This window comes from Uloborus diversus, chromosome 9, assembly GCF_026930045.1.
Source record: "Uloborus diversus isolate 005 chromosome 9, Udiv.v.3.1, whole genome shotgun sequence".
Taxonomy (NCBI): domain Eukaryota; kingdom Metazoa; phylum Arthropoda; class Arachnida; order Araneae; family Uloboridae; genus Uloborus; species Uloborus diversus.
The window spans coordinates 81,313,112-81,328,378 of record NC_072739.1 but is presented as its reverse complement, the minus strand read 5'-3'; the positions used below and the strand labels follow the sequence as shown (position 1 = coordinate 81,328,378).

At 33.4% G+C, this 15,267-nt stretch overlaps 1 protein-coding gene across 1 annotated transcript in view; it reads left to right on the top strand.

Annotated features, from left to right (window-relative positions):
• LOC129230577 (transmembrane protein 47-like) overlaps window positions 1-11,332 on the top strand; it is a 93,812-nt gene extending 82,480 nt beyond the window's left edge. The window contains exons 4-5 of the mRNA XM_054864981.1: window positions 7,328-7,477; window positions 11,007-11,332. Of these exons, the coding sequence (XP_054720956.1) occupies window positions 7,328-7,477; window positions 11,007-11,233 (377 nt within the window). The 3' untranslated portion in view covers window positions 11,234-11,332. The remainder of the gene's footprint in view (window positions 1-7,327; window positions 7,478-11,006) is intronic.
• Window positions 11,333-15,267: the final 3,935 nt, after the last annotated feature.

Sequence of the window (15,267 nt, the reverse complement as noted above, 5' to 3'; positions counted from 1 at the left end):
AGTCAGAGTTGGAAGTCACAGGTTTTAAATCCAAAGATTTGGAGTCAGAGTTGGTCTTTTCCCCCAACTGCCAATATTTGACGAGTCGGAGTCGAGATTTCTTTTGGCATAAACTATTTGGAGTCGAAAGCTTTAAAATTCCAAGAGTCAGAGTCGGTCCTTTTTCTTCAGTCTGTAACTCTGCAATGTTTGAGGAGTCGGAGTCGACTTCTTTTGGAATAAAGGAGTCAGAGTCAGGGCCGTCCCAAGAGGGGGGCGAGCGGGGCAATCGCCCCCGGGCGCCACAAAATGAGGGGGCGCCTTGCGGCGCTCCTCGTTTCGACAGTCACACGAAATGAGAGGCACCTTGTGGCGTCCCTCATGGTATAAAATGCTCCAATTGTACAAGATTAGGGGAGCCTTGCAACGCCCCCTCATTTTGTGTGTCATAGGTACACAGTCATAGACACACAAAATAGAGAATCATTGCAATGATTCTATATTTTTTTCCTAGGGCACGAAAATATTCCTCTCTCTAAGACTCCAAAACATTTGTTTCCTTTGTATCATTGAAGCAGATACAATTTCTGAGAATATAACTGTTTAGAATCAAACAAAAGGCACTTCTCCTTTGTCCAGTTCTTACCAAATTTGCTTAAATTCTGCCCCTGCAAGCAGCGACGTAACGAGAAAAAAGTTTTAAGGGGAAAAAAACAAAAACAAAAAAATTAAAATGTGACAAACTTTCCCCAATTAACTCTAATTTGAATTCCGAAACTTTGAATTCAAATTATGTTTTTCGCAATCCCGAGTTGCGACAAGACCCTACTGATTAGAGTTATTGTTTCGAGAAATGGCTCCCCCCCAAGCATTCCCTCCTCCTGGGTGGTTACGTGTGTACAGTTGTGTATGTAGGCTTACGTGTGTACACGTAGGCGTGTGTATGTGTGTAAAGGCGTGCGCGCGTAGGGGAGTGTGTATGAGCATGCTTGTGTAGGACATGGACGCCACCGCCCAGTAAAAGTGGATTCCGTTGGACAGTGCTCAGGACCAGCCGTGCCGCCGCCGGTGGACGGTGGTGCTGCAGTCCTGGTCCAAACTGAACTAGTATGTTGTGGCCATCACGAAACTTTCTTCTATATCTTTCTTGTGAATTCTGATCAATCCCTATGCTTGAAAAGAATGCAATATTCCCAGCAAAAAAAAAAAAAAAACTTGACGACCGTCCGAATTCCTGAATTCCCGCAAAAGCAAAGCAAAGAACGACTTGAAAGTTATTTTAAAAGCCTTGCTTGAATTAATTAGATGTTTTATTTGTTAACAAACATAAAATGGCAACAGTTATTAATTTTAAATCATTGCGATAACATTTCCGATTATCTCCCGAAAATTAAAATCACGTGAAATAAGCAGACGAGAATATTGTAATTTATCTTTCTTATTGTTGCATTTATAAAGCTATTTTTATTAACACAAAAAAAAATCAGACCCCCATGGAGCGATTGGCGCCAAAATTGAAACAACGCCTATTTACAAATAGATTCACATTTATTCCAAATTTCATCCAGAACGTAGCATTACTTCTTGAGAAATGGCACTCACAATGAAAAAAAAAGAACATTCGATTGCGCCACCCCCCTTTTCAGTTTTTGACACCAAAATAAAATCAGCTCTTATACCCACTAAGGTCTACTTGCCGATAAATTTTTCTTTCATTCCGTTCATTATTTCTTGAGATACAGCAGTCACAATTGACGACAAAAAACGTTCTATAGCTCAACCCCCGTTTGAGTTATTGCCACCAAAATTGAATCAGCACCTGTTCCTGTTAATGGCAACATATGGTCCAAATTTTGTTTGATTCCGCCAGTTACTTCCTGAGGAATAGCAAGCACGCGTAACTCAAAAAACGTCCCATTGCTCCACCCCCCTTGGAGGAATTCGCGCCAAAAACCAATGGGCACAAGTTCACATAGGGGCACATATGTGTACCAAATTTCGTTCGATTTCGTGCGGTAGTTTTTGCTGTAGAGCGGCCACAAAAAACTGGTCACACACAGACGTGACACACACACATACACACATACATACACACACACATACATACACACACACAGACAGACAGACATTTTCCAAAAATAGTCGAAATGGACTCAGCACACCTCAAAACGTTCGAATCCGTCAAAATTCGAAATTCGAAAATTTGCACGAATCCAATACTTTCTTCTATATATTAGATATAGAAGAAAGTAAAAAGGAACCGTAACATCAAGGACTGTCAAATGAGAACAATAAGCAATCGTGATTGCTCAAAAAAAAAAAATTTTTTTTTTTGATCGGATAGGAAAAAAAATTAAAAGGTGTTTGGTCAAAATTTAGAAACTTTTAGTTTTAAAAACGCAATTTTAGCCTTAAAAACGCGAGTATAGGCCATGTTTATTGACGTTAGGATAAGGGAGGCAGCTCAGAGACTGTTTCCGATGGAATACTTTTTAAATAGATTGAAATCATTTCCTTCTCCCCCTGCAAGTTTTCGAAATTGAAGTTTCAAAAACACAACTTTAGACAAACTTTGAAGATTTTATGGATTGGAGAATCTGTAGGATTTCCCAGGAAAATTGTTTAAAATTATGGTTCAAAAAATTTGAGCAATGTTTCACATTCAGGGGCTACTCCACTTAAATTTTTTGTTAGTGTTGTTTAAAAAGTCCATTGCTTGTCATATTAAAGAAAGGCTGCATGGGGACCCTTGCATGAATATTTTCATTAACTCAAGTCTTAAAAACGCAATTTGTAAGGCCATATTTTATAATATTAGGGCCAGTGATTTTTCGAAATTAGAGCTCCAAAAACGCAATTCTTAGCGATTTTCCATGTTGTTGAGTATTTGTGGGCTTCCCCCTAAAACTTACAAATATTTGATGCAAAAGAATAACATCTTTGTTAATAACATATATGACAGCTGGTATTAAGTTGGAACAAGAAAAACCAAAAAAAAAACTCTTGAAAAGAACCATTGGATGAGTCCAGATTGAAATTTAATTTTGATGTAATTTACTTCAGTAAATACATTTACTATTTATAATCAGCAAATTATTTATTTGTGTTCTTAGTTTGATCAATATGAATAACCAACTCAGTTTTAATTGTTTTTTATCTAGTGGGCTAAAATTTTACTTGACAAATATTTGGGTTTTTAACATTTCCATTTTTCAAAAAGTTTTTGGTTCATTAATGTTTCACAAATATTAGAAACAGATTCATTGCTTGTGTTTTAATTTGCTCTATGCATATCCCTCTGATTGTTCTGTTCATTAATACGTAAAAAAAATTCAAGTATGTACGTAGTATACACTGATGTTATAACTAACTTGATTTTTCTGTGTGTATAGGTGGGGGGGGGCGCAAGGAAACCACCTTCGCCCCGGGCGCCGTCAGCTCTTCGGACGGCCCTGGTCAGAGTCAAAGGCTTTACAATTCCAAGAGTGAAGCCTTTGATCATTTTGCCAAAGCTAAGAAGTCAGTGTCCGAGTCCGACTAATATTGCGATACAGTAGTTGGAGTCAAGGCCCTAAAATTCTAGGAGTCAGAGTCGGAAGTTGGTCATTAAGAGCTACAGCAGGCGACACTTAATGTGATCACTTTTGGACAAATACAATTTGATAACAATAACCGAAAAGAATCCAGGAGGCACAAAATAATATAAATACGTATATATGTATATATATATATATATATATTTAATATGCACCTTTTTTTTTTACAACTGCAATAAACCGCAGTTTTAAAGCAGATTTTCCTCACGGTTTTGCTTGCTATTTAAATTTTCATTTAGCTTCACTTTGTTTTCAATCTCATCACGATTCTTTAGAACTTACAAAGCAATGGCCGAGAAATTTTTAGCCGTGCTGCAGCATTCCTTTGACTCAACATGGGTAAATTGTTAAAGTGTTTTAAAATTTTAATTTCTTCCTTGACAGTTAAATCATTGCACTTTTCCTATGTGGGTAAAATGTTTGACTGTTCAGAGTGAAGTTTTAAGGTAACTGGACAAGGAGAAAAATTCTTCTGCATTATTGATAGAAAGGAACTTGTTTTCTCGGAAGCTACGTTAATCCTCTCAATGTGGGGAGAAGATCACCACCTCCACAACGAACCATGGACATGTACAGTGACAGAAGTTTTGCTTGTGCAAGCGAATGGTGTCTTTAAGGGAGTCTGTGGTCACTGAGAACAAACTTCCTGTTGTTTCCTCCCTAGAAAAGTTTGCAATACCATGGAATATTACAAAATGCCGCACAGAACATAAGTCTTGTCGGAGTTTGCCTTAGTATTTCTGTTGATTGAGGAACAAAAACAGGGGAAAAATTGAAAGTCTATGAAAAAGTGATAACATAATAAACGAAGACACTGATTACAATATTCAACTTTTTTAATGCATATTGATATACAAGTGTTCCAGGACTTTGTTATTCTGATAACATTAAGCGAATGATAACATTAACTGTGATCACATTAAGTTCTACCTATTAAGTCGCCTACTGTATTTCCAACAAAGTTAGTTTGAAGCAAAATTGCTTTTAAGTTCAGGATCTATTGTGACTTTTAGTTTCCCAGTAGGCCCTAATGTTAAAGGGTTTGAACTGTTCAAAATTGAACGGAAAATTTTTCAAATTAAAAAAATATTTTCTATACATGGGGGGGGGGGGTCTTCATCCAAGGGAGCTTTTCTAACAAAGTTTGTTTGAAGCAGATTCGCCTTTAAGTGCAGGATTTATATTTGTCTTGAATTTCCCCGTAGGCACTAATGTTAAGTTTTTTGAACTGTCCAAATGTGAGTGAAAAATTGTTCAAATCAAAAAATGGAATGAGGTGTCCTTACTAAGATCTTTCAAGCAGCAAAAGGTTTGTTTGATTTGGGCCATTCACTCATAAGTCATTAGGGGGAGAAGGGGAGAAAGACAAGCCAGACACATTCTCCTCATCTGTATGTACCCCACTTTGCAATCTTAATTTTTTTTATATTTATTTAATTATGTTATTTTTTACTTTTTTTTTTGTTTTTTTTTGTTTTTAGCTACATTTTTAAGATGCATTAAGCCTTTTTTCAAGCTTTTTTCTTCTTTCTTTGACCTTTACTGAAAATTTCAGTTCTTGTAAAATTAAGTTAATTTTGCTCAAAAATAAATTTGAAATTTGTTCAAAATATTTGCATAAATGTCTAAATATTTAAATATTTTTGAATGTAAGTGCTGGTACAATATTGTGATTGAGTAAGCTGAAAAACTAAGTGGGGCAGACTGGGGATACTTGATCCCTGGGGATACATGATCCCATAGCCAAAAATGTACCAAAATCATCAAATAGAGATTTGAAACATGAGAATTATGTTAAAGTGATACTTGTACAAAAAATCTGGCAGCCCTTTGTTTTTTTCAGCCATTTTGTTTTAGCTCAAGAAATGATTGACTGTGTCAAGGGAAACTTTTTTTTTAGAAAGCATTGTGAAGTTTACACTATCCAATATCTACAACTTAAAAAAACACTGATGTTAAAGTAGACAGTCTTTTATAATTGAGACATATTTTTAGTAAATTGCCTCTTATTGTTATTAATATAACAAGTATGTTTGTAAAAATCGCATATTAGGGATACTTGATCCCTTTGTTTAGAGGGATACATGATCCCAGGGATCAAGTATCCATATGACAATATAGACACAATGAAAACAATATAACTGTTGTTTATTTAGTTGACATTAACTTTAAACATTTAAAACCATATTAACATAATAAAATTTATCATAGTATGAGTGACAGATTTATGTAATCACTGCAGTAAGTATGCTAAACAATAAAAATATCAGTTCGCACTTGTAACCCACATAACACCTCAAACATCTAAACATAAACTAACTCTACTGATGAGTTATGTTCTGATCAGCCAAATGAACTTGAACAAGTTAAAATAGATGTCAAATCTTAATTTGTGTGAAAAAAAAATATTTTGCTAAGTTTTCTAAAGCAAAAAGGTTATCTGCTTAATCAATATATTTTCCTGAAGAATTGACAAATTGTGTTAAACTGCACACATGCAGTTGGGTTGAGTGGAATTTAAAGAATTATTGCAAACAAATTGTTTGTTTTTTACTTTTCAGGCTTTGAAAACATATGCTAGGCTTTCTTTTATTTTCATAAGTACACTGATACTTACATTTTTCTTCCCTCTTTTTAAAAATTGATTTAATTGATAAAACTCTTAATTTTATTATTGCATGCAAGACAAGAAGCAAATAAGTTGATTTTTGTGCTTGTCATCCTATTTTTTTATTTGTTGTAATTTCTGATTCATTGCGCTACTTTAAAAAATTGTTAGTTTTATTTATAAAATGTATTGTTCACAACTGTATTAGAGAAAAAGTAACTGATCAAAAGCATCATAAGTTCATTCAAGTTGTGTACATTTTTTTTACAAATGTCCTAGTGGAATTTAAATCTGTTATTTTGTGTTCATATTATTATTATAATCTAATAAAGAAAATTAGAAATAGTGTTTTTTTTATAGAAACATTATGTAGAAAACTAAAATCCATAATTAAATTGCTTATCTAATGAAAAATCTTAAGTATTTTCTCAGTGTGATCAAGTATCCCCCATGAAGGGATCATGTATCCCTTCAGTAGGGTCCTGGGCATTTGGAACAGCTTACCAGAAGAGGTGGTAATGAGCAAGGGGGTGGATAGCTTTAAGAGGGCCATTGATCTTCATTGGGGACTTATAAACTGACTAGGACCAGCCTAGCTGGGCCCAGAGCTTGTTGCTGGGCGTCACATTTGTATTTGTATCCCTTGATGTGGGGATACATAATCCCTTTATGAAATTATTGAAAAAATTATTTTACCAAAACTATCTGTTTAGTTTCAATTTAAAAAAATACTGTCACATAAAAGGGGAAAAAAACCTTTGTTTGCGTACTTTAAAAAAAAAAAAAAAAAACTGATAATTTGCAGCAGAGAAAAAAAATTGAAAACTAAAGTGGGGATCAAGTATCCCCAGTCTCTACTATGTTGATACTTTAGTTCATTTCTTTTAAAAGGAATTTCAATATTAAAAAGATGAGCCTAAATATGAATGGAATTTTGAGATTGTATTATAAAAAATCATTTTGTGTTTAGAAAAATATTTTATGTTTTAAAAAGAAAGCAGGCATTTTTCTGTTACTTTCTTCAAAACAAATATTGCTGTCTAATATAGTTATTTTCTTTTGAAGTAGAAATGCTGTTTTACTTTTTATGCAAGTCAATTGAAGTTGGTGTTAAACTCACTCATGTATTTTCTCAAATATAAAGGTTACATACAAGGAGCAGCAGCTCTATGTGTTATTACATTGCTGATGGATATTGGGGCCACTGTCATGACAGGAATGGGGTTATGCAGCAAAGACCCAACACGAAAATACACATTGTACAGATTTGCACTTTATGTTATGGTTGGAGCATGTAAGTTTCCTTTTTCAATTTTGCTTCATCTTGAATTTTTGTAGTAAGTGTTTTCTTAGAGAAGTCTTTTTTTAAATTCTATTAATTCGTAATCAGTGCTGTGTTTCCCCAAAAACAAGACCTAATCAGAAAGTAAGCTCTATCGTGATTTTTCTCAGTGCTCCTCGCACAAGCCCTGATATTAATCATCAGGATTCCCGATAGAGTACAAGACCGCGGGGAACATAAACTTTTAAAAGAAACCTCACTTAAAAAATATTTTGATGCCAGACTTTCTCGTTATTTTATCATGGCTGTTAAATTAAATAAGATTTTAAAAAAATCTCACTCTAGTTTCAACAGACTGCTAGATTTTCTCACCCACATTTTTTCCTCTGATGGGAACCCTGAAGATCATCATTCAAATGCACACCTTTTAACAGAACAGCCAGGTTTCTTAAAGTCTAGCTGTCAGGACATGGCACTTGACCACACATTATTTCAGAAGTGTCTATTTTCATGAAGGTGTGGATATGATATGCAGAGGAAAATTGAATGGAATTGCAATAAAGAACGCAAAGCTTGTCATTTTTACTTTTTCGCCATCTAAATGCAATTAATGCTTAAGGTGACCATACGTCTCCTTTGAATGGGACAGCCTTTTTTTCAGGTATTCTGTCTTGTTGTCCCTGGACATACTGCAATACCCATTTTTTGAAGTGACAGAATGGAACACTGAATGCATCAACCAAAAGTCACTGGGTGGAGTAGGTTGTTTAAGTATTTTCATACCAATAAATTAAATCAAGCAGAATTATTTAATATACTAGGGGGCTCTGCCCCCTGCTCGCTAATGCTCACCAACCCCCGAAGATTGCTTTGCAATCTAATTTCATTCTCAAAGATTTAAATCGCCAATTAAAAAGAAACAGATTAAAAATGCATTATGAGCTAGCTCCCTTTTGGATCAAAAAGTACCCCTTCCCCAAGTTTCAAAATAACTTGTAACAACTTGCAGAGCCATAAAGGCTAAGGGGCTCCTGAGCATTGCATAACTGCAGTTTTGTACGTTTGAAAAGTCGCTTTCATATTCGTGGTCTCAAGTAATATACAGGTATTTTGCTCTTTATCTCGGGGCGTGAATTGAGTTGAGCCAAAGATTTTCCGTTAAAATCGAAACCCTTAAAGTTTGTGAATAAGAAAAAAGAAACATGCAAATCGAAAAGACGTAACTATGGCAACGCCAAATAAAACATGGAATAATTTTAATGGAGATGAAACTGTTCAAACTTTCTTTTTAACGGCTTGTAACTTTTTTCCCTTTGGAGATAGAAACTCAGTTTCTCGACCATTGGTCGAGTTAGATCTGAAGTAAAAAAGCCGCTATTTCCAGTGGTGTCAAAATGAAAACTTGGACAATTCCTTCGCTTTTTACTGATAGACTGAATGAAGAAAGTAGTACCTAAATTTTAGCTAAACCTAATAAAGTTCGAGCTAAAAACGCAAATAACTCCTGCCATATTTAAGTTAGAGCATTGAAACAAATTGTGTGGATCGCGGAAAATTCTACCCTTTCCAACGATATATAATACTAGTATATGCAAGTAATTTTTCACCCCTTTAATAGGCAATATTAGGCAATTTACGTGAAATTTGAGCTTAAAAAATTAATTACAAAAAAAATAATAAATAAAATAAAATAAAATCCCAGATGCACACCCCCGGGGCTCGAAGTAATTTTGTACAAAATTTCAAGGCTGTTGGTGCTATGGGGCGTCCTGGGCGCACGTCCGCCAGACTTCCCTCCAGAATTTCTTTGAAACCTTACTTTTATTTACTATAAAGAGATTCTATGTTTTCCTGGGCATAATGCACTCATAGAAAGGATATTTTTGCTTATGACTAACTTGTGGATTAGTGAAAAAGCACAATTGCAAATTACAGATCTTAAAATCAATGTTGATTTAAAAGTAAATTGCTAATTTCTGCAAAAAATTCTATTTTTATCTAAAATCAGTACGAAACGTACTATAGCATATTTGTACATTAAAAAGTTACCACAATTCTCCTCTTTTGAGTGTTCCTTTTGGTTTTTGTCTCTCATTTAAACTATTTAAAATAGCCCCCTTTTTTTAACATGCACATGCAGTTGAATTGGAAAATTTCCTGTTTTGAGGGGATAAAAATAAATGGTCACCTTATTAATGCTGTAACTTAAACATTTGAATTACAAAAAAAAATCACACAATAAAAGTATATTAGGTTACTGTATATTTTTTTTTTAATTCAACTGATTCTAAAAATTTTAAATATTAATAATCAAATTTACATACATTCATTCTTTATAACAATTAAAAAAAACCATCAACAAACTTCAATCAGCAAACGATAAGTTAAAAATTAAATTGTTTTGCTGAAGATATTTACAACAATTTCAATTGAAATAAATTATAAATTGAGGGGACATGGAATATCAGAGAAATTTGGTATTCTGGTGTACAGGATAGCTTGAGGGAAAAAAAATATAGTTAAGATTTTTATTGCTTTCTTAAGTTTTTGTTAATTATTTTGTTACTCATGGTGCTGGGCAAATGGTATTGCATGACTATTAGTAGGGGAGCCTACTGGGTTTTTGGGGATTTACTCCAGCGGGGCAGATAAACACAGGGGAGATACCTTACATCCTGTCGAATACCTACACCAAATGTCTGCCTTTTTTGCTGGTGGATGCGTCTAGGACAGCCTGTCATAAGTTTTAAAAAAAGGATCATTGATATATTATAGCACATCAGATTAAGGTAAGGGGGTTTAATTACAAGCTAAAGGGTGTACATTTTAAAAAAATGACTATTTGAAGATAGCACAAGGTTGTGAGATGGTTACAAAATTGCAAAAAAAAAAGTTAACTGGACATTCTCGAGCTTGATTGACTTTTTTTTATTTTAAAGGAAAAAATTTATGCTAGAATCCTGAAAAGCATAACAATATGCCGATTTCGACATGATGAACTATCAAAAAACGGCTATAAAAGATTGGTAAAAGGGGAGTCCCATGTGTTTTTGGAGAATTAATCGAGCACGTCTTATGAACATGGGGGGGGGGGGATACCTTTACATTCTGTTGAGTACCTACTCCAAATGTAAGCCTTTTTTGTTGGTGGATGTGTCCAGCCATTTATGAGTTTCTGCTCTATTTCAGAATCAGTTAATATATTTACTTTTTTTTTTTTTGCTCAAAAAGGTCAAAATTATACCTGCCTTCATTTTAAGTACAAATATTTAGTTTTGTTTTAAAATATAATTGCTTGAAATTTTATATTATGACACAGCACAGTGATTTAGGACAAGTCAAGAAAGGATTCAGTTTTTTTCAAAAATATGAGCAACTAGTAAAAAAAAGTGTGCTTGGGGTCAAAATGACCCCTCACATAATTCTAGTTGGTTTATTTGATTTTAATGACAAGAGCCCTTGGGGGCTATACTGCATAATTCAAGTGTTAACTCTTTGTGTATATTATGTGTATTTTATATTGAAAATGTTGATTTTTCAGTGCTTTCTGTGCTAATTGCATTGGTGATCTACCCTGCCTGCTTTGCATCTGAAATTGAACGAAGCAACAGATCAGTGTGGGAGTTCGGATGGGCATACGGTGTTGCTTGGGGTGCTGCTATATTTTTATTTGGTGCCATACTTCTTTTGCTTTGTGACAAAGAGACGGAAGAAATTTATTACAAAGAACGGACCATTACTCATGAGAATGGAGATTCTAAAGCATAGAAGTATAAAAAACTGTGTACATAAGTAAATTCTTGGGGTTGCCAACTAAAATGAAACTAGTTATGCTATTCCTCCCCTTTTGTATAATTGTTAATTACTGAGACAAAGATCTCGCTTATTTAATGCTTTTTTTTTTTTGAGACATCGACATGAGATTTTTTTTTTTTAATCAATTGTGATATGTACTTATTTATTGAGAGATTAAAAATCAAACTTGTATATTATTTTACTTAAGATGTCGTTAAGAACTTTCTTTATCGAAACAAATGTGCCATTTTTATGATTATTTAAAATAATTTTCTCTGGATTTTTTTTCCCCATTTATTTATTATTTGAAATTTGGGTTGGTGATTCTCGCAATGAGTTGGCAACCCTATTTTAAAGACAAACATTTTGTCATCCATCCAAGAATACCAGTCCATTATGAAGCTGGATTATGTGTTTTAACCTTTTCCTGACTGATACTTCAAGCTTTTTACATCATTTTGATTAACCCAAGCTGTTCACCAAAAAAATCCAGGAGAATTTTTTTAACGTCCAATAAATGTTTGGGACAATGATCTCAGCTCCTGACACCTTATACTCTTCTTATATTGTGATGTTAATGCTTACAATGCTCTGTGGATATGTGTACGTTGAAGTGTCGATAATCGCAGAATTTAATGTGAGTGCTACAGTTATTTTCATTCTAGTGACAAAAGAAATTACAAAATGTTCCCTTTATGTGTCTGCCTGCCTGCAATCAGGGTGGCCAACTACTTCCTGTCTGCTATTTATTTTTATATCAAGTTGTACTAAAAGTTTGAACATTTTCATCTCTTCAGTAAGTTACCGCCCTATAGCCAGGGCTAAGGCAGAAATACATGAAATACACCGCCAGCTCAGTCAATTCCAGCCGAGGACTACAGTTTCGTGCTTATTGGCACTCATCAGCCCGGCATAGGAGTGACTGAGCTGGAGGTGGAAAACCTCTTAAGGAAGCCTAGAGTGCCAAACAAACTGGTAGCTATTACAAGAATTAGCACTGACCAGACTGTTGAACCAAACCATTGTTTTGGACACTCGTCTGGTCAGTGCTAATTCTGTATTAGTTATTAGTTTATTTAGCACTCTAGGCTTCTTAAGAGGTTTTCCACCTCCAGCTCAGTCACTCCTATGCCGGGTTGATAAGTGCTAATAAGCACGGAATTGACTGAGCTGGCGGTGTATTTCATGTATTTTCATCTCTCTTTGAAATCATAAATGAAGAAAGGAGGAAATAATATTTAAATTTATGTATCTGTACAGTTACTTACATTTATTTCAATTGATGTTTTTAAATAGTTTTCCATAAACTTTTTACATTTGGTGACGCCCAGCCTGAATTTTGATGGTTTGATTAGATTAATAATGAAGCAACCCACATTTTTCTAAATTAAGACATGTTTAAGTAAGTAAAAAGAATATTTGAAAATTTTAATGTTTTATGGACAGTATAAATTTAGTTTTAAGATGATTTACAGCTTGGTATTAACATGTATCGTTGCATGCATACCCATTTTTAATACTAAATTAATAATTGAACTTAACCATTGCATTTTGTCTTTTGACATCAGGACTGATCATCAAATATACTGTTCATGTACAATTTTGATTGTTTTATCGCCATGATATACATTATAGCATTCTGATTCCTAATTCATCAGTTAGAAACTCATATATTTTTAAAAAGTTCCAGTTGGACTTGCCAATGAGAATCATTGAAAGTTTTCTGTCTTTAATATAATACGCAGTGTTTTTGCTATCAAAGCATTGTAGTAGATCATTTCAGAATTTTGCAAGATCTTTTATCAGCATCAAGAATTTTGTTTAAAGTGTTTATTTCGCAAGAACAATAGAAATTTAAAAATACATTTCAAATAAAGTATTACTATGCTTTTCTTGAAATATTGAAAAATGTTAGTATTCACCATTGCATAAACTAATACATTAGGTTGCCATTTTATGAAAAGCTATGGTGTTTACACACATATATATATACATTTATATATTTTTGCATGCAGCACTTTCCAGTTTGTCTTAGTTTTTTACGTTATTTTTCAATGCTATGTTTCTCATGCAAAACTACTTGTTTCAAGCATATGCAAAAAATTAAAGATAAACTATGGCATCCGACATGGAGAATTTGGCCACTCCTGACCCATGACTTTCTGTTGGTTTTCTTTACAAAGCGCTTTGCACAAGAATATGCTTTACTTAAAAAATCATATTGCGGGGGGAAAAGGTTTGCCATCATTCGGTTCTATGTAAATATATAAATTGAATAGAAGAACAAATTTAGACTGTTTTCAAAATATGGTATTTGACCATACATTTGGAAGTAGTAAATTTATGATTGTTTTTCCTAGTTATTTATTTGAAGTATTTATAATATTAAATGAAATATTTCAGAATCACAATTCAAATTCTAAAGTATTTTTTTTAATAATTATTCCTAACTATGCATATTTTAAAAAAATGAGATTTAAATTTCAAGTAAAATGTATATTGCTGTACTAAGCACAAAAGTGGTATCTGCAGTCAAGCTCAAACTAAGATATTGTTTTTTAAAGTTTTGTGCTTCTATGTATTTGATTCAGATGCCACTTTTTCAGAAATTGTTTTTAAATTTCTCCATTCCCAAATGACCATAAACGTTGTATTTAGGTAAAATACATAAAAAGAACCACCTGGTGACAATAACTCAATTTTGTTAAAAAGTGCAGATATGACTTCTGTGCTTAGCGCAACAGTATATTACTTGTTATTTAGCTAATTAAAGCAACTATTGAAGAAACAACAAAGTTGTATTTATTCAGAAATTTCCTTTTCTTTTCTATCTCAGTTTAACATTTTCTATTTCCAAATATGTTGTAAAGCTCAATCATAGTCAACATTATGCATAATCTACTTGCTTTTAAAAATCTCTGAAGGTCCATCACGTGACACTAAAGTAATATCATAATCAATCGGGTAATATCATTGTTACAATACGAATAAATTTTGTAGAATGTGGGCATTTTAAATGCACCATTATTGTGTTTCATTAATGTCTGATTTGATATTTTAAAGAAATAATACGAACATGAACATGCTATTTAAAGCACATTCCAAAGAATGTGATATGTATGGATCACCAAAAAAAAAGGTACATTATTTTGAAATGGAAAGATATTGTAGCATAATGAATTAAAATGCTATTTATATATATATACATCAAAAAGCAATAAGTATTTTGATTGAGGGGCCTTTATATTAATCAATTAATTCTGCTATATATTGCTGTACATGCTGGTTGTAAAAAAAATGAAATGCATTTTAAAAGTAAAGTGACAAAATGCCAATTCTTAATTGCATTTAGAAATGGCATATTCTGAGAATGTGTAAATGTAGTTGGAATACTGAAGAACAAAAAAAAAAGAAAAAAAAAATCTGTGTACTCAGTTGCAAATGCTGGTTCGTGGGCAGCCCCTATTAGCCACAAATTTAAGTGGCCTGTGCCTTGTGCTAGAAATAAGTTATGCTTTCATACATGAACTTTTGAATGTTTTAGGAATATGTTAAATGAGTTTTTATCCTTTAGATATAATTTTTAATTCTCTTTCTACCAGTATATTAGGAAGTTTTTTAAACATTTCAAAACAACGATTCATGATTGAGAAATAGATTTGTCTTAGAATCCGCTGTAGAAAATATGTAGCTGTCTGCCTACGGTTGATATAGAATTGGCAAACTTCCAGTTAAGATGAGTCTATCTGAATAAGAAGGAGAAAAAAACACTTGATGTGCGTATTTTGTTCATTTCAATGCGATTCTCTGCTTAATTTAGAGGCTAACACATATCTGCAAAAGCCAGCATCCCTGAAAACTAATAGATGTGCCCATTTCCACTTGTAAACTGGATGTTAGCCTTTCCAACTCATCGGTGGTCAGACAGCATCACTTTTGAAATGAACTTATGTGTTATTCTTCATTCTATTATCAGGAAAGTAATGTTGAAGGATCTTTTTTAGCAG